Source organism: Triticum aestivum, chromosome 5A (assembly GCF_018294505.1).
Source record: "Triticum aestivum cultivar Chinese Spring chromosome 5A, IWGSC CS RefSeq v2.1, whole genome shotgun sequence".
In the NCBI taxonomy this organism is placed as follows: domain Eukaryota; kingdom Viridiplantae; phylum Streptophyta; class Magnoliopsida; order Poales; family Poaceae; genus Triticum; species Triticum aestivum.
Genome location: NC_057806.1, coordinates 665,281,658 through 665,304,774, shown reverse-complemented (window position 1 = coordinate 665,304,774; position 23,117 = coordinate 665,281,658). Strand labels below are relative to the sequence as shown.

The following is a 23,117-nucleotide window of genomic DNA, read 5'->3' as shown; positions in this document are numbered from 1 at the left end:
TTTTTTTACCAAAACTGTACTCCCTCCGTTTCATAATATAAGACATTATTAAATCTAATATACTCACATATCGAATGTAATACCACTTTATATTATGGGACATGGAGACTAATTGACAATAAGATGGCAGATAAATCATAGTGATTTATTTTCTTTCGTAAGTCAATAAGTTCTTACCTAGCAAGTGCTTATAACAATAAGATGACAGGTAAATTATGGTGATTGCATAGAAACTTGCTAAGATATTAGCATAAAATATAACAATAGATGTGCAGTCATAGCCTAATCTACCACTTCCTCCATCCCATAAATATAAGAGCGTTTTTGACACTATGCACTCATTGCAACGCACGGGCAATTACCTAGTCAAACCAAAATATAGCGCAAAACATTTTGACAACAAAACATTTTAATACTCCAGTATTTTTTATGCAAATATTTTTTTGAGACATTTAGGCAAATTATTTAAAATACATGCAACCGTTAAAAGGCCGCGGTAGAGATGCAAAAGGAGCTCCTTAACGGGCTAGAAGAACTCCCAGTCGCAGGCCCCGACTCAAGCCCGCCCGAACCCAGACCAACAACACCCACAGTCCAAAACTCCAGAGCGACGGGAACCCACCACCACTCTCTCGCCCGAACCAGACGCCGCACCGCACCCGCACCCGCACAGCCCATCGGCGACCTCGCCGGAGAAGAGAGAAGAAGGTGAGAGATGGAGGCGGCGGCGGCGGCGGCCGGCGTGCAGCTGGGCACCTCGAAGCCGCAGATCGCGACCCAGGCGGAGATGGCGGAGGCGCGCCTGCCGATCCCCTACCGCGACCAGTGCGCGCACCTCCTCATCCCGCTCAACAAGTGCCGCGTCGCCGAGTTCTACCTCCCCTGGAAGTGCGAGCCCGAGCGCCACTCCTACGAGAAGTGCCAGTACGAGCTCGTCATGGAGCGGATGCTCCAGATGCAGAAGATCCGCGAGGCGCAGGCGGGCGCCAAGGTCAAGGGCAGCGTCACCATCGGCGTGCCCCTTGCCCCCTCCACCGCCAAGCTCGCCTGATCCGTCAGATTCAGGTGAGCCGCCCGCTCCTCCCCACCGTTTCTTTTTCCGTTCCAGGCATTGCGTCAACATTAATTAGGTTGATTGGGTGGAGTTCGATGGATAGCTAGGGTTTGCGGTAGGGTGGTTGACCCCTATAGCTGATTGCGAGACGATTGTGTCGGGTTCGACTCAAATTCACGGGATGCTGACAAACGTTTAGAGTCTAGATCTGTAAACCGATGTAGGCAGGGGATCTGGGATCCGCTTTCATGCCATATCCTTGCATTTCGCTGTTGCTCCGTCCATTTCTATTTTTATTCTGCAGGTTTACTTTTTTGAGTTGTGAATTGTGAATGTTTCGACCTTACAGTGCTTTGACAGTGCAAAATGGGATTGATTACACTGGTGTAAGGCCTACCCGAATCCCTGTGTGTTTGGCCTGTGAATTATTCATTTCGGAGGTTTATACTTTTTGAGTTGTCAAATGTGAATATTTTGTGGCTATAGAGCTTTTGAAATGCGAAAAAGGGTTACATAGGTGTAAATAAAGCTAACATAAATTCCTGCTGTTTGGCCTGTGGATTTTTGTAGAGCTTCAAAGCTAATTCATAATCTATTCTGGAATTCTTTTTAATATATGTTTTTCGTGGCATCAGTGAAGCATTAAAATTTTAGACTGGTCTTGGCAGCAGAGGGGGTATCTGTTCTGGTTATATGTTGAATTAGAAAACAAAGCTTCATTCACAAACTTGCTACCTTACTGTCTCAGTCTCTGCGAGACCTTTTTTCCCTTTTCATTCTTTCATTTGGCCTTGCTGTATGCCAGTATATTGAAAAGCTGCCTATATCTTTTGGCATTTGATCTCAAGTATGCATTTCCTGTTGAGCTTAGCCGTGGCGAAACATTTAAGGTCTAAAATTTTAAGTTACAAATGCATGCCTACTCAAGCAAAAATCATGAAATTCAACTACTAAAAACATGAAAAGGCATAAAACAACCATGAGAACTACTAACATACTATTGACACTTGAAATGCTCGCTTGATGCCACAATACGACAAGGAATGGGCGGTGCAGGAAGCAGTGGCCCGGAGCAGGTGGTGGTGCAGCAGGCAGGAGTGGCATGGAGCAGCAGGAGGGTCTAAAATTTTAAGTTACAAATGCATGTCTACTCAAGCAAAAATCATGAAATTCAACTACTAAAAACATGAAAAGGCATAAAACAACCATGAGAACTACTAACATACTATTGACACTTGAAATGCTCGCTTGATGCCACAATACGACAAGGAGTGGGCGGTGCAGGAAGCAGTGGCCCGGAGCAGGTGGTGGTGCAGCAGGCAGGAGTGGCATGGAGCAGCAGGAGGGTGCAGCGCCGCACGGAGCGGTGAGCGGCGGCGCATAACAGTGGATTAGGGCTCGGGAAGTTGGCCGACTCAGGAAGGATGATTTTGGGGAGAGGTGGCTGGTTTTCTTTTTAGCGAACCTGCTGAAAACTTTATTAATCGAAAGAAATTATAGCAGTGATGCAAATGGATCATGAGGAACCCCTAGCCAAATATGACGATCTTGATCTGAGTGCCAGAATTTTACTAGCTTGTGTGCCTCACAAATAGCGCTACGTTCTATACCTTCTCTCGATGCTGGCATTTTTTGAGAGACCGTCCATGGTGGCTGCCTGGCTGCATGTGGATGTTTTGTCCGATCCACGTTGGGCCTTAAGTTCAATCGCTCCTGCCCAAGCCCAAAATACCTTCTCTCCCTCAACCTCACATACCCCTTCATGCGCAGAGATCACATAAACAGGCAAACAGCAGCACCGCTGTTCGCTACCGGAGGAATCTGAAAGAACCAGCGCAAGAATAGGTAGGGAGAGGTCTCTGCTCTGGCTACGGCGACCTGGGTCGGCCGCCCCAGCTCGCCCCAGTGGTAGATCTGCCACCGACTGTGAAATGCATCGTGTTTAACTATAGTGAACCGTTTGTTCTATCAATTTAATCAATTCAATAGTCTACGTGAAATATACCTCAGTCTTCTTGAGTTCATAAATCATATTGTTATCTAACCAGCTTGATGAATAGGTTAAAGGCACAACTTTATTTAAAAACCAGTACATATATCTGTTGATTTCTGGTTACATTCAGCATCCCAGACCATTCTCACACTTACTGTTCTTCCTTGAATTCAATACACCTAATGCATCTGCCCTACATTACTTTTCGAAACCTCATTTACTTCATACTCCGTAGTTGGTATGCAATCAACCTTCAGATTCTATACGAATGCTAGAGTTTTTAATCTCTCTATTGAAATGGACGACGCTAAAAAGATCCCTGTTTCTGTTTCCATCTATTGAATGGAGTGTAGATGCTAGTAAATCACTAACTGGATGGTATTGCAAAATGTGACCTAGTGATGGAGACTAAGAAAATTGTCCTTCGACCCTATATTTTTTATTCTTTCTGCAAATATGTTGTCATATCCATTTAATGATTTAGATTTTTACACTGAAAAATTGCCACCTGTTGAACTTGTTAATCAAATGCGAAACACCGTAGCTTGGCACTACCACATATGATAAATCTCGGAAATGAGCATATTGTGGTGATGATTCATATTTGTTCTGTACAATTAGTTATTAGTTCTGTCTGCTTCTTGCTAAGTCGCTTGCTTTTTTTTTAGAAGCTTGTTCAACTTAAGCTTAACAGGGGTAGCCTTTCTAATTCATGCAAGAAACCATCATAAGATGGAATTCAAAAGAAATGGACATATATGAAACTTCACTTTTACCTCACATTTGCACTCAGTCAAGTCTTTTGCCCACTCATGATATGTTGAAATTATCACGAATGTCTCGTGATATTTAAGGAATCTTTTGGATCTGATCCCATATGGCTGCAAACCGTCCACTGTAAATCATGTCTTTTTAGCAGTTCCATGGTCTTGTCTGATAACTCTGTTTGCAGCCTGTGGTATACGTACAACTAGTATCCTTTGGGTGGTCGATGCTAATTCATTTCGTTAATAGTAACTGCAAAGGAATCCCTGTACTTCCAACTTAACATGAGTAACCTGTATAACTGATGCAAGGAACCATCATGAGATCTAGCTCATAGAAAGACTTTAGTTTTATCTAGCTCAAAGAAAAACTTACGTTTTACCTTACATTTGCATCAGGAGTCCTTTGCTTGCCCGTGACATATTGAAAACACAATGGATGTGACATTTAAGGAATCTTTTGGATCTGATCTAGCCCATATGGCTGCAAACTGTCCACTGTAAATCTTGTCCTTTTAGCAGTTACATGCACGATCTTGTCTGATAATTCTGTTTGCAGCCTGTGACAACAAGAAACAAAGGACAGAATAATTTTGTACATACAACTAGTGTCCTTTGGGTGGTCCAGGCTATTTCGTTCCATTAATAGTAACTGCAAAGGAATCCCTGCACACGAGTAACCTGTCTAACTCATGCAAGAAACCATCATGAGATCTTGTTCAAAGAAATAGACTTCAGTTTTACCTTACATTTGCATCGGGAGTCCTATGCTTACCCGTGACTTGTTGAGAACACAACGGATGTGATATTCAAGGAATCTTTTGGTCTGATCTAGCCCATATGGCTGCAAACCGTCCACTGTAAATCATGTCTTCTTAGCAGTTCCGCAATCTTGTCTGATGATTCTGTTTGCAGCCTGTGACAGCAAGAAACAAAGGACAGAGTATAATGGCATACTACAACTAGTGTCCTTTGGCTCGTCAAGGCTCATCTGTTCCGTTAATAATAACTGCAAAGGAATCCCTGCACTTACACTGTATGTGGGGTACTCTTGCCTTCGGACTTAGTGCATCATGACATTTTGATGTGAAGGTTTTTGGCATTTGCAATCCTTTCTATGCTGTCCATCAGGTTTTGTCGCCTTTGACTGTTCATTTCGGGTATGCGGGGTCAGTGCCTTCAGGCCAAAATTGATAGGTGCTGCTCTGTTATCTCATTCTCCTAAATGACAATGGCCTTCTGAGGGGTTTGTCTCCCATGTACATTCGTCACTACGCCCTTTGATGTCTACCATGTAAATTCATCACTACGCCCGTCTGATGGTTAACGTTTGGGAACAAGAGTTTCTTTCTTCCCTATCCGTTTTGGCCTGAAGCAGGGTCAGAAAATGTGACGCTGTTTCCCCTGGTAGTCTTTGCTTCTGTTATATTCCTTTCATGCCAGACACTTCATTCCATCTGATATGATCTAAAAGGTTTTATTATTAGTTTACAGAGGGAGTACTTTTCTGTGGCGCATATTTATCACTCAGCCATCATATTTCTATTGATCAATGGATTCCTTTTGGATGCGCAGGATGGGTTGGTCATGGGAGCTCGAAGGGCGCGGTGCTTGCAAGGATCATCAATGTTGTTCTTGTATGAACAAAACATGTGTTCTGTTTGAATTAATTCCCGTCTTGTTTCCTCCTGCCTTTTTTCTCTTTTGGTGCGAGCACCTACCAGTTTTCTTCTTGTTAAGTGTGATGATGCAATAAGGAACTAGATGTTTATACTCGTTGAGTGAAATGACACCTTGAAGTTTTGAATGCAATGCATGGATGTCTGCTTATGTAGCCAGCTAGGTTGATGTAGTAGTGCCTCTGTTATAAGATGATTATCTTTGCTTGTACTCCGCTAAACCTTGTGAGGTTATCGTGGCCAAATGTTGTTCTGAGCCTGTGACCATGCACGGGGCTTGTTTCTTTTCAGTCGGTGGCGTGACTAGTTTTTCATGTCTGGGCCAGTGAGCCATGCCATTCTTTGCCCACTGGATGCAAGTTTCAGAGACGGGTCTCGACTCCAACGCCAACGCGGATCACCTATGGACATCATCAAATGTCCGCAGGCATAATGTCTTTTGTGAAACTGCGCTGACAAACGGAACCAAGCCCGTAGCCCTGTAATGTTTGATCCTGACTAGCTGCATGTCTGCCAGTGAGCAGCGCCATTTTGAATGCCATCGCCTAGTGCAAGCTTGAGAGACGGACGGGTCTCAAATCCTGGTCACCCTACGTCCGACGTCCTTGGCAATGAAACGAGAACGAGCGCCGGCGCCGCTGCAGCGGCATATGCGTGCACTGGGCGGACACATGCAGCGTGGCAGGCAGGGGCGGCGGCGACATTGGCATGCATGCCGGGGCAGGGCAGGGGAATGATGATGGCACACGGAGAAAACAGAGACGGGCACATGTTCCATCCATCCTCCAGCATCTAGCTAGCCAGCCAGCCAGCCGGCCGGCCAGGACTAGAGGCAGCGTGCGTGCGTGCGCATCGGACGACGGACGGACGGACGGAAGATCCATGGGCGCGGGGGAGACAGAAGGAATCATGGCGTGGTCGTGGGGGTGAGCGAGGCAGGGAACGGCAAATTGGATGGATGGATGGATGCCCACTGCATGCGGCATTGCCCCCCTCGCAGCGCAATCATGCCGCCACTTACTGCTCTCGTGAGAGAGGCCGACCGTGTCCTTCCGGCGCGTCGTCACTGTTCCGCGTGTCATCCATCTCATCATTCTCTCTCAGGCCTCAACTACTCGCCCGCTCCTCCATCCAATAACGACATGGCAATTTGCAAACCAATATGTGGTTGGATGGTTAGAGAAACAGTGGTATCCGAACCCACCAGGAAACTCTGATGCTCGCATTATTTCTGGATTTATTTCAGGATTTCCGGCGATGCGCTTTCAGTGGGAGAAGACATTCCCGTGACAACAAGGCGCCTACGACAACTTTGTAATTCTTAAGATGATATGCCGGTCCAGTCTCTTTAAGGTGCTCATAGGGATAGAGTGTGTGTGTATGCGCGTTCATAGGAGTGAATGTATATGCGTATGTATGAGCGCTTGCTCTGTACTATGTTAAAAAAACATGGCAATTTTTTTGGGTTGGATCCTGGCGCATCTCTAAAGCGGACCTCAAACCCAAGGGATCGATCAAGGGTCATCGAGTATTTAATCGGAACACCACACCGGGCCATTTGTCGCTGATGGACGACTAATTTGGCCCCAATGCCCTATTTGCTGACAACTTTCGTCGGCTTTTTTGGATGCGAAAAAATGTCTTTGATCATCTCTAGCATGGTGTCCGGTCCTTTGAAGACTACTTCATCTTAAAGAAGGATGCCGTTGGAAGGATCGGATTCTATAGTATCAGAAGTGCACGAGATCATTGCGGATGCTTGCATATGCCATGCCCGCAGATTCGTGGGCAAATACCTTCGGATGCCCGAGAGCAAATGCAGAGATGCTATAGTCATATTTGCTACCGCGATGGTCTCGGTGTTTGGACCTCGGTACTTGAGGGAATCAACTGTAGCAGACACCAAGAGGCTCTTGCAATGTCCGAAGCAAGAGGGTGGCCAGGTTTGATTGGATCTCTTGACTGCATGTACTGGAGTGGAAGAACTGTCCAAAAGCTCTACACGGGCAATATCATGGTCATGTTAAGAAGCCTATCATCATTCCTGAATGCATCACATGATCTCTGGATTGTACAAGCTTTCTTTGGCAATGCCCGGGTTTCACAATGACATCGCTGTAGCGGTCTTCATTGCTGGCCAAGCTGACTGAAGAGAAACCTCCTCCTTGCAACTGTACTGTCAATGGACATGAATACAAGATAGACTACTATCTGATTGACAATATTATTCTCCGTGGGCTACTTTTGTCACCATCATCTCTGAGCCAGTTGATCAGAAAATGTTTCACTTTGTCCAAAGATAAAAAGCAGTTAGAAAGGATGTGGAGAGGGCATTTGGAGTACGCCAGGCCTGTTTTGCAGTTTTTCATGGACTTGTTAAATTTTCTAATTGAAATGATTCCCCGCTCTAATTAGAAGTTAAAAATAGATTAGTCAAAAATTGTGGCTTGCTATGACCGGGAAATTGAGGAGACCAGAAGTATAGCAGAGAGGGTTATGAGGCTAACCGAGGAGTGGGAGAGCATCAAGGAGAGACCGGGGGGGTGCTCTACAACTCAACGTTGCGACATGCCTGATTTTGGCTGGGTGAAAGCAAATTGTGATGGGGCTATGTCTAAAGCATTAGGCGTCGGTGGCGGAGGCACGGTTCTCAGGGACCACGATGGGATCTTCTTAGCGGGAGCGTGCCATTTTTTCCCTTTGGTTGCCTATCCGGAGCTTGCAGAACTACTAGCCTGTCGCTGGGCTATCAAGCTTGCTATAGAGATCAACGTGAGGAGATTATTACCGGAGACAGATTCACAGGTGGTGGCAAAGAAAGATATCTGAGCGTGAGAAGTGTCTGTCTTCTGTCAGCGTATGGGCATGTGGTTCAGGAGATCAAAACACATCTTCAAACTAAGGTATGCCGGGTGCGTCGCTTTGCAAATAGCGCGGCTCATGTTTTAGTTAGGGAAGGTTGCGTCAATAAGCTTCGTATAAGACTTGGTTCCAGGTGCCACCAGAGTGCATTGTCTAAGAGGTAGCATCGGAGTTTGCCGTGATTTGAATAAAAACGCAACTATTCCAACTCAAAAAAAAAAGAAAAGAAAAAACGTATGGCCAGTCTATTTGGCTTTCGGAGTTCCCCGTCGATGTAACCCGTGCTGTGGCCGCCGATTTGGTCGGTCCACCATAATTTTGGAATGCAAGGTGTTCCAGTTTCAAAAAAAAAGAAAAGAAAAAACGTATGGGGTGAACGTTTTCCTGCTGTGCGCGCCACCGGTAATTAATGCACATCCGCCCCTACGGTTGCCAGCCTAGCTTGTGATCGATCGATACATGCCCTGCTTCCTTTGCCACATGCCGGCTGCTACGCGTACTGTAGAGTAGTCACCACACAGTAGTACTACATACGCACGCACGTACCACAAGTTTAACGTGTTCCGTCGACGTGCGATCAAGTGCTGGCTGGTCCATCCATGCATGCATGTGCACGCAGACGGCGCATGCAGAGACATCAAGTCATGGCGAACGTACGTACGTGCTCCATGGCGTGCGCCGGTCAATGCCTGCAACCGTCCCCATTTGCAACACAGCCCCGGCACAGCCGCTTCAGCTCCGCCCACGCAGTGTCTCAGATCGTCTACCTCCTCGGTTTTCTGCTAATTAACCGTCCATTCTCTTCCTCTTTATCAATGAGATGAGACAAAAATTTTGCTTCCGTTTTTTTTAAAAGAAAATAGTACATCCGTTACTAAATGTAACATGTTTGGCAGTCTAGTTTAAACTGCCAAAATCGTCTTTTATGTTTGAAAACAGAGGGTGTACTTGTACAGGAGTACTTTTTCTGCGGGTAAATCATGCATGCAACTAGCTAGCTACTTCCTCCGTGTTATAAACTAGTGTAAAAAACGTTTTTATATTATAGGATGGAGGGGGAGTAGTTAATTTGTGTGCTCGTTTTTGCCACTGATGAGGAAATAGCAGCAGATTCGTGGTGAGCTTGTTGGCTAGACTGATCGATGCAAAGCTTTTTCATGGTCGGTTCGCCCCCCTGCTACGTACGCAGGAGTGCTAGCTAGGAATCGACGGTGGGTGTTGGCAGTGGCATAGAGGATCAGTGGGTGTAGGGCGCGAGGCCATGATGATCCGTATGATCCGCTTGCTTTGCCCTGCATGAAATGATGGCGCCGCTGTCTCCTGTACTGCAACGCCTCCTGTTCCCCCCACTTATCTCTCTTTCTCTCTCTCTCTCTGTCTTTGTACATCGTGCCCATCACCTGCTGAAGCTCCCTCCTTCCTTCTCCTTCCTTTGAAAGATCTCAAAAGTTGTAGTACGCTTTTCATGGTTCTTCTATTCAGTTTGTTCCTTGTCGACTGCACGTACCCATGACCAGTGTATTCAAATTCCTTTAGAAACTTTCCATGGAAATGGCACGGCCGCTTCGAGTGGTAGTAGGACTGTAGGAGAGATCCGGCGGTCAGAGCTCTCGAGGAAAACGCACTCAATGACGCCGTTCAACATCTTCGACTTGATTGGATGTGTAATTTGTTTTTCTCCTCTTAGAGCACAGCTAATTGCATATATAATCGCCTATGCGATGATAAGTTATGCTATTAGTGATGATGCCACCTGATCTCCATCATGTTCTTGTTGATGCTAGCTGATGATAATTCAGTCTATCATTCCCCTTTCAACTACAGACTCACTAGGTTTGTGTGATAGCTAACCTTTCGGTTTTCCCAAGACTAAAAAAGGAAAAAAAAGTTGACTAGCTTTTTTTGCAATTGATTGGTACTATACTATTTTTCAGTCCAAATTCAGAGATCAAATCCTTCAAGTCCTTTTACGACTAATCAACCATGCACCTTTCTGACTAATCAAACCGTACCTGCATTCACTTTATTCCACCTGGGCTAAAATTCTGCAGTTAGCTAGCTAGTCACAAACGTGCATACATCCATATGTGCACTACTTCAGTCATTCAGTGCACAAACAACTCAATCTCGTACTACACATGGGTCACGGTCGGTGACAAGATTGAGCTTTTCTAGCTAGGTTGTTCCGATTCGACGCATCCTTTCGCATCTGCATAATCTCTCTATAACCTACAACTACAAGGCTACAAGCACCACCCCACCCACTTGTGATTTTTCAGCAAGCTCAAGGCATATCTATTCCAGCTTCTCTCGTGGTGTTCATCGGGTGTGTTGATTTTTTTTTTTTTGCGGGGCACCGAGTGTGTTGATAACTTGGCATACTACCCTCTTTTTCAGTAAACGTGTGTTTTCGTGAGAACTAGCCATCTGTAAGGTGTCTCGTGAGGTGGATCAGACCCTTTAACGCAAGTTTCGCGTCTTGTAAAAGCGGATAACTATATGCTTCCTACGTTCAAATTTGTTGGGGTTCTAGGTATGTTCGAAGTCAAACTCTCTTGAGTTTGAAGTCGAACTCTCTTAAGTTTGATCAACCTTATAGAAAAAATTACCAATATCGACAATATTAAATATATATAGTATGAAAATATACTAATGAAAGTAATTTGATGTTGTAGATGTTGGTATATTTTTCTATAGACCCGGTCAGACCTAAACAAGTTTGACTTAGGATAAACCTATAACTTCAAATATCAAAAGCAAACTATTAGGACCACCACTTTAAGTTTAATTATGGATTCCTGGGGCCTCTCTTAATATGCTCGGCCAACTTTGTGTGTTGTTTGCCGGTCGATTCAGAGGGAATGATCCATGGGGGAGGGGGGATCGATATTTTGGAACGGAATGAATATGTACAAGCTGCCCATGTCCACAGGTAAGTACTCTCTCTGTTTCTATTTACTCCGTATATTAGTTTTGACCTAAGCCAAAGTTTATAAAGTTTGACCCAATTTATCGGAAGTAATCAAAATTTTCACAATAACAAATATATATATATATATATATATATATATATATATATATATGATATGACAATATGTTGAATGATGATTCTAATGGTACCGATTTGGTATTGCGGATGCTAATATTTTTTACATAAATTTTAGTCAAAAATTAGAAAACTTGACTGGAGACAAAGCTAACGTGCGAGGTAAATAAAACGGAGGGAGTACTTGTAGCAAGCGAGCAGAGAATGCAAGAGGAGGGAGAGAGGACAAGCTAGGCAGGTGCGTGTCAGTGGGAACACAAGGCAGGCGGAAAACTAGCTTTGGCACTGCCGCTCATGCATCCCTGTCTTCGTCCCTCCTCGCTCGGGTCAACAGCGCTGCGCCCATCTCATAATTATCCCCTCCCCATGGCAGTGGCATGCATGGCAGCAGGCATATGCCCTGCAACGCATCTGAAACCCCTCCTTTGTCTCCAACCTTTTGTCTCTTCCTGTTCTCCCTCCCCCCACTCTCTACTCTCCTACGCAGCAGCATTCAACACTCCTCCGTACATCTCTCCTTGGTTGGGTAGCTTAGCTACCTGTGACTGTGAGAGCTGCCGAGGTGTTTAGTTGGAGCGGTATATAAGCTGGCCCTCATGGTCGACCACGGGCTCAGCTCCTGCGGGCAGGCAAAGCATACTATCTTTGCTGCGTCGGCTGGTGTTTTGGCTGAGATAATCTAAGCTCGAAGCTGAGCCAGATCGGCGACCATGGCGCCTAGGACAACCAGGGAGGGGAGCGGAGGCGGAGGCGGCCGCGGCGGGGTGAGGCAGTACAACAGGTCCAAGGTGCCGCGCCTCCGGTGGACGAGCGCCCTGCACCGCTGCTTCGTCCACGCCATTCACAGCCTCGGAGGCCACGACAGTACGCCCTCGCTCGCTCGATCGTTCTGATGTTTGGCCGTGCGCATGCATCGATCTAACGCGCGCATGCATTGCAGGGGCGACTCCGAAGCGGGTTCTGCAGGTGATGGGGGTGGGAGGGCTCACCATTTCTCATGTCAAAAGCCATCTGCAGGTCTGTTAATCCAATCCTAGCTAGCTACATGCTTATACCCATGGATCTTGACACGCATGCATGAGCTTGCCCGGCATCTTCTTCTTCTTCTTCTTCTTCTTCTTCTTCTTGCACGGAGTTGGATCCCGTACTGATGATTGAAGCTGCCTGGTGGTTTGAAGCAGATGTACAGGAACATGAGGAATGATCTTGGAATGCAAGGTATACATTTACATGCATGAATATATGGCCACATATGCATAGTTGCACATGTGCCCTATAGGATTTCCTTTACTTCTGCTCATCTGCTGTCCAACGTTACATATTTTCCAAAGCTAACACAAACTACCAAAGCAAGCACAATTAATAATTGATTGTTGGGCAGAGCATCCGAAAATTGCTGTACGTACAACGAATTACCCAGCACAACTCGCAACAAAGTGAAACACTTTTCGAACTTGATAGTCGTAGGTTAAATGCAATCGTCTTTGTGTAGTACACTTTGATGACGCATATTAGTCTGTGTGTACATGTGCATGGGTGACATGCATGCATGGCACACTTCTCCGCCACAGCCAAAGCTATCGATTCGTACCGGTGCATGCATGCATGCAGCTACTGTGCTCCACACTTGAGTAATTCCTTTTTGCCAATGCATGTTGTGGCGGATCGAGCAGGGATGCAGCAAGTGCAACAGTCGGGCCAGGAGGAGCACACACGCTCAACAGGAGGAGCCATGGAAGTCTGCACCGATGATGATGGGGAGTGCCGTCTCCCCGGCTACGGCTCGCCAAAGCCTAGAAAGGAGCCGACGACGCTGCCGCTCCACCCGCAACTGAAAAGGTCACCACCTTTTCCATGCTCCTTTTTCTTGTTCACCCGGTTGTTCATTCAATCTGTCTCTTATTTTCTCTTCATGGCACTCCGGCCGTACCTAGCTAGCTAGCTAGGCTCAGTTGTGATGATGACTGATGAGTCACTGCATGAATAATGCATGCATGCATGGCGACACTTCAGACCAGAACTCCATTTTTGCGCCACTTTTTCTCCTCGAATCTTGAGCTGACACCAGTACTATATTCCAAGCTACTTGGTGTACCTACAATTGTTAAAATACGACCGACCGAGCACGCGATGTGCTCGTGTAAGTATATTTGGAAGTTTTGCCGAGCAAGACCGCCAACGGTCGAGTTCCGTTGGAAAGCTAGCAGTACACATGTATACACTTTCTTGTGGGAATGTGGGATTATCCATAACCCCTTTCCTATACTATATCGAGATATTTACATATCACCGATTAATTTACTAATGTGCGAGCAGCATTGTACTCCCTCCGTTTCGAATTACTTGTCGCAGGTATGGATGTATCTAGATGTATTTTAATTCTAGATACATCCATTTCTGCGACGAGTAATTTGAAACGGAGGGAGTAGATCTTAGTGATAATCGGTACTCTATTCGATCGATATTCAATAGTCGCTGTTTTAGTACAACTTTATAGTAATATAATTACTATGTAAGAAACTTAATTCGCTACAACCAAATAATTAACAGGAGGGCATCTGAGACGGAGACAAGGGAGGAGGTGAGCGCGAGCCCCACGAGCCTGCTGAGAGTGCAAGGAGGAGGAATATGCGAGGGTAGGGGCATGTCGTCGTCGTCCAGCCACGTACCGGCGGCAGCAGGTGGACACTACTACGTGCGTATGGATATGATGCAGGCGCATGCCGTGCTTCAAGCGCCACCCATGGCCGCGGCTCGTTTGGTGGAGCCCCGCCCTTCGATGCCGCTGGGAATAAAGCAGAAGCAGAAGCATCGGCGAGAGCCCTGGATGCCTACAACAAGGTTGCACCGCGACGGCGAACTCGCGGCCGCCTCCACGCTCGAATTCTTGGGGTTCCTGGTGGCTCCGGGGCGTCATCCTCCCCGTCCCCGTGCTGCCTGCTGCGATGGCTACCCTATTGAGGTACGCACGTGCACTCTGCTTACCAGCAAGCATGCCAATGTGACAATGTCTCTATATATCTTGTTTCAAAAATCAATGTACATCTAGAGCGATTGAATCCAGTGCTGCACTTGCATTTGCCGAGAGCCGAACGGATTTATTGACCTTATTACAGAAGAGTAAGTAAAGAATATCTAATGATGTTCGTGCCATGCAGGTCGGCATGCCTCCTAACCGCCCGGCCGCATACACGGCCAGCCGCACCGACGGTGTCCGTCCGTGCAGACCCGAGCCGCCAGGCAACGTCCTCGACGCCGGATTCACGAATTTGACTTTGGCCGGCGAACGCGACGGTGGCTGCTCGCTGTCGCTGGCGCTGGCCCTGTGCCCCGCCGGGGGCGGCGGCGCCGAGAGCAGCCTGCTCTCGTCGTCGACAGCCTCCTCGTCGTCGTCGTCGTCGGGGAGTCGGATCAGCCTCGACCTGTCGCTGTCCACGCACGACTCGTAGATACGGGCCCACTGGTTGACATGGGCCATTATGAGCTGTCCTGACAGATTTTGCCGATTTTCGCTTCAGGTTTGGGCCTGCCACTGGTCCATGTTAAATAGTATCGGCCTGTGAATTTAGCTTTGTCCAGGACTTGTGAAGCCCAATGCATCCAAACTCCATGTCCAACGCTTGGAATGGCTATGTAGGCTAGAGCAATATATGCTCTTAGAAGTTTTTTTTTCCAACAAAGGGTAGATTTTATTAACTCAAAATGAAGCCTCAAGGGGATACAAACACAACGAGCATCACATCCGACCTTTGTATAGTTAGGATGCACAAAACCAGCACCAACGCGCACATACAAAAATCACACCGGCAACTAGCAAAGTCAAATAAGACCGAAACTATACCTTGGTGGAGTAAAAAGAGAAAAAAATACTCTGAGGCGATCAAAATACTGATCAACAATCTATGCTAAGATTGTTCTGAGAGGTTAATCTAGATTTCCTCTAGATTTCCTCTGTGAGATGTTGGCTCTGAGAGGATTTGGGACCAGGTGGATAAGTTGGATTAAAAGTATTACCCAAGGAGGCTCTGTTGGAGTCAAACTGAATGGGGAAGAAAGTGATTTCTTCTTAACTGGTAAGAGATAGGGAGACCCTGTAGCGCCCTTGCTTTTTAATTTAGTGGTAGATGTCTTCTCCAAGATGCTAGTTAAGGGTTCCCACTCTGGTTTAATTAAAGGGCTATGCCCTGAATTGATGCCTGGAGGGGTGACGTGTTTGCAGTATGCAGATGACACCCTGCTGTTTTTAGAAAAAAGTAGTAGAGTAGCCTTAAATTTTAAATGGATTCTTACCTGCTTTGAACAGGTCTCTGGAATGAGGATCAACTATCACAAAAGTGCCTTAGTCCCCATTAATATTGATCCCCATGAGTTAGAAGAGTTCATTGATATTTTCCAATGTGTGGTTGGGTCATTCCCAATCAAGTATTTAGGGATCCCATTGCATTTTGAGAAACTGAGTAGGGAAGACTTGCAGGAACTGATTGATAAGAATTTGGCTAGAATAGCAGGTTGGAGAGGGAAGTTGTTCTCTTATTTAGGGAAGATTACACTCATTAAAACTTGTTTAGCTAGCATCCCACTGTATTTGTTGTCCTTTTTTAAATTCCCTAAATGGGCTTTGAATCTAATCAATTCCCATATGGCTAACTGTCTGTGGAGTGACACTGAAGGTGCTCACAAAATCCATCTAGCTAACTGGCCATCTATCTGTATGAAGAAGGAGTTTGGGGGCATGGGGGTCCCGAATCTTCAGGATATGAATCTTTGCCTGATTGGGTCTTGGGTTAAAAGATACATAGCTGGAGAGGGGTCCTTGTGGAGGAAAACCATTGATAACAAATACAATACTAAGAACCCAAACATTTTCTGTTGTAGAGACCCACATCCTTCCTAGTTTCGGAAAAGTTTTTTGTGGTCTTTGCAAGCTGTGAGGGTAGGATATAAATGGAATGTAGGAGATGGTAAGCTGGTTAGATTTTGGGAAGATACCTGGTATGGTAATACCCCTCTAGCTACTCAATACTGGGACTTGTATGTCTTGGTAAATGAGAAAAATCGGACCATTGCTGAGATTTGGGATGGGCAGGAGCTCAAATGCACTTTTAGGAGAACCTTCTCGGATGAGTTGATGTCTCAGTGGTATGAGCTTGTGGATATCCTCTCCCTGACTAAATCTAGTCAGGAGAGAGATTCCTTAATCTGAAAATATGGGTCTAAAGGGATTTACTCTTCTAAATCCTTTTATGCCATTATCAATTTTAGGGGGATTCAGCCTATCTATCTACCTGCTGTTTGGAGTGTGAAAATACCACCTAGAGTACAAGGTTTCCTATGCTTTTTTCATAGAATAAAATCATGACTTGTGATAATATTAGGAAAAGAGGTATAGCAAGACCTCTAGAGTGTGTGTTTTGTAAATAATTTGAAATCGTGCATCATCTGCTCTTTGACTGTTTGGTAGCTAGGCTGGTGTGGGCTGAGGTGAAAACAGTCTTTAATTTTGATGCGAATGGATATGAGTCTGTAGCAAGGTTTTGGTTGTGCGGTAAGAAATGCAAACAGCTGAATGTTGTGACCTCTGCAGTCCTGTGGGGGTTGTGGAATTTTAAGAATTCTGTTGTCTTTAACAGATGCTCTTGGATTTCCCTGAAGCAGGTGCTAGGCGTGGTTTCCAGGTATCTTAGGGACTGGACCAAGCTGTTCCAAGATCTCCAGGGGAAAAATGCAAGAGTTTCAGGAGCTGATCTGGGAACGGTTGAGAAAACCACTGATGCTGGATCCAGGATGATCTGTCGTAACTGGTTTGAGGACAAGAGTGAAGATGGCCTCTGGAAGGTGGCGGTGAATGCTGCTCATGGGGGGAGGATTACCCTTGATTATCAACTGCAACACCCAGAGGAAGCTGACAGTATCCATGTGGTCAGTCTTGGGTGGGAGCCTCTTGTCTAGAGCAACCTGGTGTTTGGGCTCTTTGCGTGGTGTTAGTGGTTACTGTAATGTAATGCCTATGATACTTATGTCTTGATGTTGACTAGGTTGGAGAGTGGGTGTGGCTAGTTAGAGATGTTTTCTCTTTCCTAAATCTGTTTTAGGTGGTGTTTGATTCTGTAAGACTTGTCACACTGTGGTTTCTTTCTACATGAAATGGAGCCGGGGGCGATCCCCTATTTATCGAAAAAACAATCTATGCTCTTAGAAGATATCCTTCGAGAAGGTTATTATTTTTTCTTATGGCAAGATGATACAATGCATTTGTGCTGGCTGTCCCATAGCCTCTAGAAAGTCTATGTGAGTTTCCTACACCACATCGGGATTAATTAGGAGGGGTGTGTGTATGTACGTGTCTTTATGTTCGAGTATATCTAAATAGTTAACCTCAATAACATATTTCTTCAACATGCAAACATGACACCTAAGCATGTAATATGCATGGAAAATATCCACCTCAATATGCTACCATTCATATAAGAAGGCCCGCCTCACGGCCTCATCATGGGAACATGCATGATAATTTCCATTTTTATGCTATTTATGTTGGGAAAATTTTGTTTTTGCCACTCTAGATTTCGCCAATTTTTCTTATGCCACTCTAGATTTTGACATTTCACTTTTGCCACTCTTAGTTTTTGACAATTATCACAATTACCATTCCCGTGGCAAAAGCAAAATTTTGAGAGTGCCAGTTGTGATAAATGTCAAAAGCCAAGAATGGCAAAAATGAAATAAAATTATTTTGCTTTTGCCACAGAATCACTAGGGAAAAGCCTAGCAGCAACGCGGGTCTGACGGCTATCAGTAGCGCGGGGACCTGCGCTACTGTTACGGCACTACAACTAACACTTAGCAGTAGCGCATTCCTACCAGCGCTATTATTATAGCTACTTAGCAGTAGAGCCGTCCATACTGGCACTACTGCTAATGTAACTAGTAGTAGCGTTTTCTGCTCACCCGCGCTACCACTATTTAGTGTACATGATGTCCATGATGAAGTAATATATCATTGTGAGGAAGAAACATGCATCAGATTCATTTGGATGAATCAAAAGTTGAATTAGGACGACGATCCTACTAATTTAACTTTTGGTCACTTTTGATCCATCCACATGAATCTAATCCGCGTTCCTTCCACATATGATATAATAACTAATCATGATCATAATAACAAATCATCATGATAATAATGATCAACATCATCATCATATTAATATAAAAACTCTTGCATCATATCACCAACAAAACTAGCTAATAATTATCATAGTCATTACCACCAACACTATTTAATCATCATAGTCATAGTGTAGCTATCTAATCACCACCAACACTAGCTAATAATAATCATCATAGTCATTACCACCAACACTAGCTATTTAATCATCATGGTCATAGTGTAGCACATCATCATCTTCAAACTCATTCTAGCTAGCTAATCACTCCTGCCGCTCTCTCTCGGATAAAATAGCATAGAACATGTGTAGCATTCCTGCTTCATCATATTGGAGCATGCAGATGAACCTATCTCCTAATTGTGGGCTGCGCTTCTGATTGCTGCCCCCTAGTACTTCTCTGCGATCCTTCACAATTTTGCTCCAGTCTTTGACTATTAAGACTTGCTCGCTTTTAAAAATCCTGAATGCACTAAAGTGCAATGTAGGATGTCTTGGTCGTAAGCTAACCATGGATATGCAACCTTTAGTCTCGATCCAATGAGGCACAACTATCATCGGGAGTCCCTGTTGAAGAACATCGTAGTAACATACTTAGCAATGAAGTTTAGCTTAAAAAATAATGTATGCAAAAGATGTCTGGGGATAAATAGTAAAAATCTTACCATCTTTCCTAAATAGATGTGACCGTAGTTCAATGCGAACACTATTGGTCGCACGTTTTGAGTACTGAGATTTTCAAGTCCATGAAAATAATTTGTCTTGACAGTATCGAGATCCTCAAGCCATAAAGCATAATGACTTATCTCCTCACAGTTTAGTTCAGCCCCGAGACAGTAGTAGGTCATGTATACCAAGCGCCGGACATGTTTGCTTGAATGGAAATAAGTTGTCAATAGAAATTATAGTTGTCAACTATTTTTGAATAAACAATATCCAAGACATAAATATGGTTGAGAAACTCACATAATGATAGAACTAGAGGCGTCTACACATCGACTCAGATGTTGATATTACCTTCAATATCATCTTTCGGACAAATATCAAAGGTGATAAGCATATCAGGCTCAAATGCATAAGCCTTGTATAGTGCTCTTCAATTTTTGCATTCAAAATAGGTGTAGGTGTCTGCATTGTATAATTTTGCGGTAAAAGTATAACCATGCTCGGTCCTCAAGTGAACTCTCTTTACATCCATAGTTTCCATAGTACTGAAACCAATCTTATCCAAGACAAAAATTCTTGCATGGCAGGGGATACGCTAGTAGAATAGTAAAAATTAAAATTATAAGTTGAAGCAAAAGAAGAAGTCATGCTTAATTACGAAAAATACGTCGTTGTTGACGATGACATGTACCTAGGGTAGGGTAATAAGCCTGACCTAGACACCCTCCCCAAGGACATTGACCTAAAGTCAGAAGCATTCGAGGGATACAATCATTCACTCGACCATAAACATTCCACTCGGAAGATTCAAGTTCACTCGACCAAGGAGTACTCACTCGACCGTAACAAGAATCACTCGATGGATAGAAGATCTAAAGTCACTCTGTATGGCAATGGTCAAGCGTTACTCTATAGACTTAATAGTCATTCATGTATCTTTATGGCTGGCGTTATCAGTAACGCCCCATCTTTATGTACCTTAAACCCTGTGTAATTGAGGACTATATAAGCCACCCCCTCCTCTGGCACAAAGGTTCACACCCCCTATAACTTCACGCATATTCCAATCGACTGAGCCTCTGGGCACCGAGATGTAGGGCTGTTACTTCCTCCGCAAAGGGCCTGAACTCGTACATCTTGCATGCACAATCTCATCATAGCTAGGATCTTTCCTCTACATTCCTACCCCCCTACTTTACTGTCAGACTTAGAACCACGATAGTTGGCGCCCACCATGGGGCAGGTGTCATAGCGACTTTCCGGTGAGGTTGCAGTTTTCTTCGACTCTTTTCATCATGGTTTCCGGCGGAGGTTTGGCTGAGGGCCGTGAGATCCGTCTCGGCGCACTCGTCTTCATCGCCGACGACTCCACTTGGCTTCAGGAAGCTCCTCTCAACATTGAGGCGCTCCCCGTCCGTGGAGCGACGCACTTTCGTGCGTGCGTTCACGGCGTCCTACTACGGCAGCCATCGACCCAGTATCGGTCGGCACCCGCAGTACCTTTGCTCCCCGCTGCTCGCCGTTACAAGCGATCCGGTCGGTCGTGGCTTTAGTGGTGGGTGAAGCACGCGGTGGCACGTCAGTCGGCCACCCCTCAAGTCGCGACAATTGAGCCCGACGAATCTCTCTACGGCCTGTTCGACCTATCGACTGGCTCCGTCGAGACCTTGTCCGAGTGCGACAGCAGCGACCCCGCGACAGAAGTCCTGATGGTCGACAAGCCCCGCAGCCCGCCTAGCATGCGTCGCAATGGCGACAATGATGGCAGCGGCGATCTGTCGCGTATTCATGAAGAGTATCATCCTGAAACTCTCTCTTATCAGTAGAGGGAGGAACTTCACCACCACAATATGGAGGCCCTACACACGCCCGTTGTTGGAGAGACCTATAAGGCTCGGGCCTTGGAGGTAGTGCATTTAGCCACTTTGGCTGAGCGCACTCGACTGGAGAATCTTCAGTGTTCACTTGACGAGCATGCTCAGCGGCAGATCCCCGAGTCCAGCCGATGACAGCGGCAATTATTTCCATCGGAACCATAGGTATACCGCACTCCGATTCAGAATCTTATTGCTGCAGCCCGTATAGCAGAATCCATTTAGCCGTCCCACTCGGAAGCTGGTAGAGGTTTAATGCAGATCAGAGCGCTGCTCCGAGTAGCAGGAGAGCAGAACATGGCAGTTCTCAGTCGCGCAACATGATCCATAGCAGGTATGTGGTGGCTGATACCGTCCAGTCGGCTCACAGCCCAAGACCGCCTCCGCGACATGAGGGACGTGGGCATCGTCAAGGGTAGTATTTGGGTCGGAATCATGAGCAATATGATCGTTGGCTCGACCGCGATGACCACCGTCGAGTGCCTACAACCCCTCTATGGGGCGAATCGTACGTGCCCCGGCATTATGATGATAGGCGCACGTACAGCAAAGAGCGGAGAAGGCTGGTCGACCCAAGAGAGCCAGGGTTTGACGCAAGGTCAATTTTGGTGCAAGGTCTAGTGGACAGGAATTGAGCACAAAGGGAAGGGCAAGACAGAGATCGCCCGACTGTAAACAGAGTTCATGTTTCTGGTCCCGAGTGTTTTAGCAGAGCCATCAGAGTTGCAGAGATCCCTCCCAACTTCAGGTTGGCGACTGGGGTCAGTAAGTTCACTGGTGAATCAAAGCCTGACACCTGGCTTGAAGATTACCGAGTGGCTGTGCAGATCGGTGGAGGAAATGATGAAGTTGCCATGAAGCATCTTCCCCTGATGCTTGAAGGACCAGCTAGAGCTTGGTTGAATCAGTTGGTGATACGTCTCCAACATATCTATACTTTTTGATTGTTTCATGCTATTATATATTCCGTTTTGGATGTTTAATGGGCTTTATTTTACACTTTTCTATTATTTTTGGGACTAACCTATTAACCCAAGGCCCAGTGCAAATTGCTGTTCTTTTTGTCTATTTCAGTGTTTCGCAGAAAAGGAATATCAAACGGAGTCCAAACGGAATGAACCTTTGGGAACGTGATTTTTGGAACAAACGTGATCCACAGGACTTGGAGTGGACATTAAGAAACAAACGAGGAGTCCACGAGGCAGGGGGCGTGCCTACCCCGTGGGCGCGCCCTCCCCCTCGTGGGCCCCTCGTGGCTCAACCGACCTACTTCTTCCTCCTATATATACTCATATACCCTATAAACAACCAGGAGCACCACGAAACCCTATTTCCACCGCCGCAACCTTCTGTACCCAAGAGATCCCATCTTGGGGCCTTTTTCGGAGCTCCACCGGAGGGGGCATCGATCACGGAGGGCCTCTACATCAACTCCATGGCCCCTCCGATGATGTGTGAGTAGTTTACTTCAGACCTTCGGGTCCATAGTTATAAGCTAGATGGCTTATTCTCTCTCTTTGAATCTCAATAGAAAGTTCTCCTTGATCTTCTTGGAGATATATTCGATGTAACTCTTTTTGCGGTGTGTTTGTCGAGATCCGATGAATTGTGGGTTTATGATCAACTCTATCTATGAACAATATTTGATTCTTCTCTGAAATATTTTATGTATGATTGGTTATCTTTGCAAGTCTCTTCAAATTATCAGTTTGGTTTGGCCTACTAGATTGATCTTTCTTGCAATGGGAGAAGTGCTTAGCTTTGGGTTCAAACTTGCGGTGCTCGATCCCAGTGACAGAAAGGGAAACGACACGTATTGTATTGTTGCCATTGAGGATAAAAAGATGGGGTTTATATCATATTGCTTGAGTTTATCCCTCTACATCATGTCATCTTACCTAATGCGTTACTCTGTTCTTATGAATTTAATACTCTAGATGCACGCTGGATAGCGGTCGATGTGTGGAGTAATAGTAGTAGATGCAGGCAAGAGTCGGTCTACTTGTCACGGACGTG

The 23,117-nt window shown here is 45.6% G+C and overlaps 2 protein-coding genes across 2 annotated transcripts; both read left to right on the top strand.

Moving 5' to 3' along the window:
• Positions 1-590: 590 nt before the first annotated feature.
• Positions 591-5,623, top strand: LOC123105794 (NADH dehydrogenase [ubiquinone] 1 beta subcomplex subunit 7). Its single transcript, XM_044527941.1, has 2 exons — positions 591-1,065; positions 5,387-5,623. The coding sequence occupies exon 1, from the start codon at positions 716-718 to the stop codon at positions 1,049-1,051; it is 336 nt and encodes a 111-aa protein (XP_044383876.1). The 5' UTR covers positions 591-715; the 3' UTR covers positions 1,052-1,065; positions 5,387-5,623.
• A 6,193-nt stretch (positions 5,624-11,816) lies between these two features.
• On the top strand, positions 11,817-14,956 carry LOC123108293 (uncharacterized). The gene is made up of 6 exons (XM_044530115.1): positions 11,817-12,262; positions 12,339-12,415; positions 12,580-12,616; positions 13,072-13,237; positions 13,949-14,360; positions 14,557-14,956. The coding sequence occupies exons 1-6, from the start codon at positions 12,109-12,111 to the stop codon at positions 14,845-14,847; spliced, it is 1,137 nt and encodes a 378-aa protein (XP_044386050.1). The 5' UTR covers positions 11,817-12,108; the 3' UTR covers positions 14,848-14,956.
• Positions 14,957-23,117: the final 8,161 nt, after the last annotated feature.

What these genes read in the sequence shown, in the direction of transcription:
- LOC123105794 (XM_044527941.1), top strand. Translation starts at nt 716, where the DNA reads ATGGAGGCGGCGGCGGCGGCGGCCGGCGTGCAGCTGGGCACCTCGAAG.
- LOC123108293 (XM_044530115.1), top strand. Translation starts at nt 12,109, where the DNA reads ATGGCGCCTAGGACAACCAGGGAGGGGAGCGGAGGCGGAGGCGGCCGC. An exon ending in CAGCCTCGGAGGCCACGACA is followed by an intron (nt 12,263 to 12,338) that starts GTACGCCCTCGC and finishes CATGCATTGCAG; the next exon opens with GGGCGACTCCGAAGCGGGTT. An exon ending in ATGTCAAAAGCCATCTGCAG is followed by an intron (nt 12,416 to 12,579) that starts GTCTGTTAATCC and finishes GGTTTGAAGCAG; the next exon opens with ATGTACAGGAACATGAGGAA.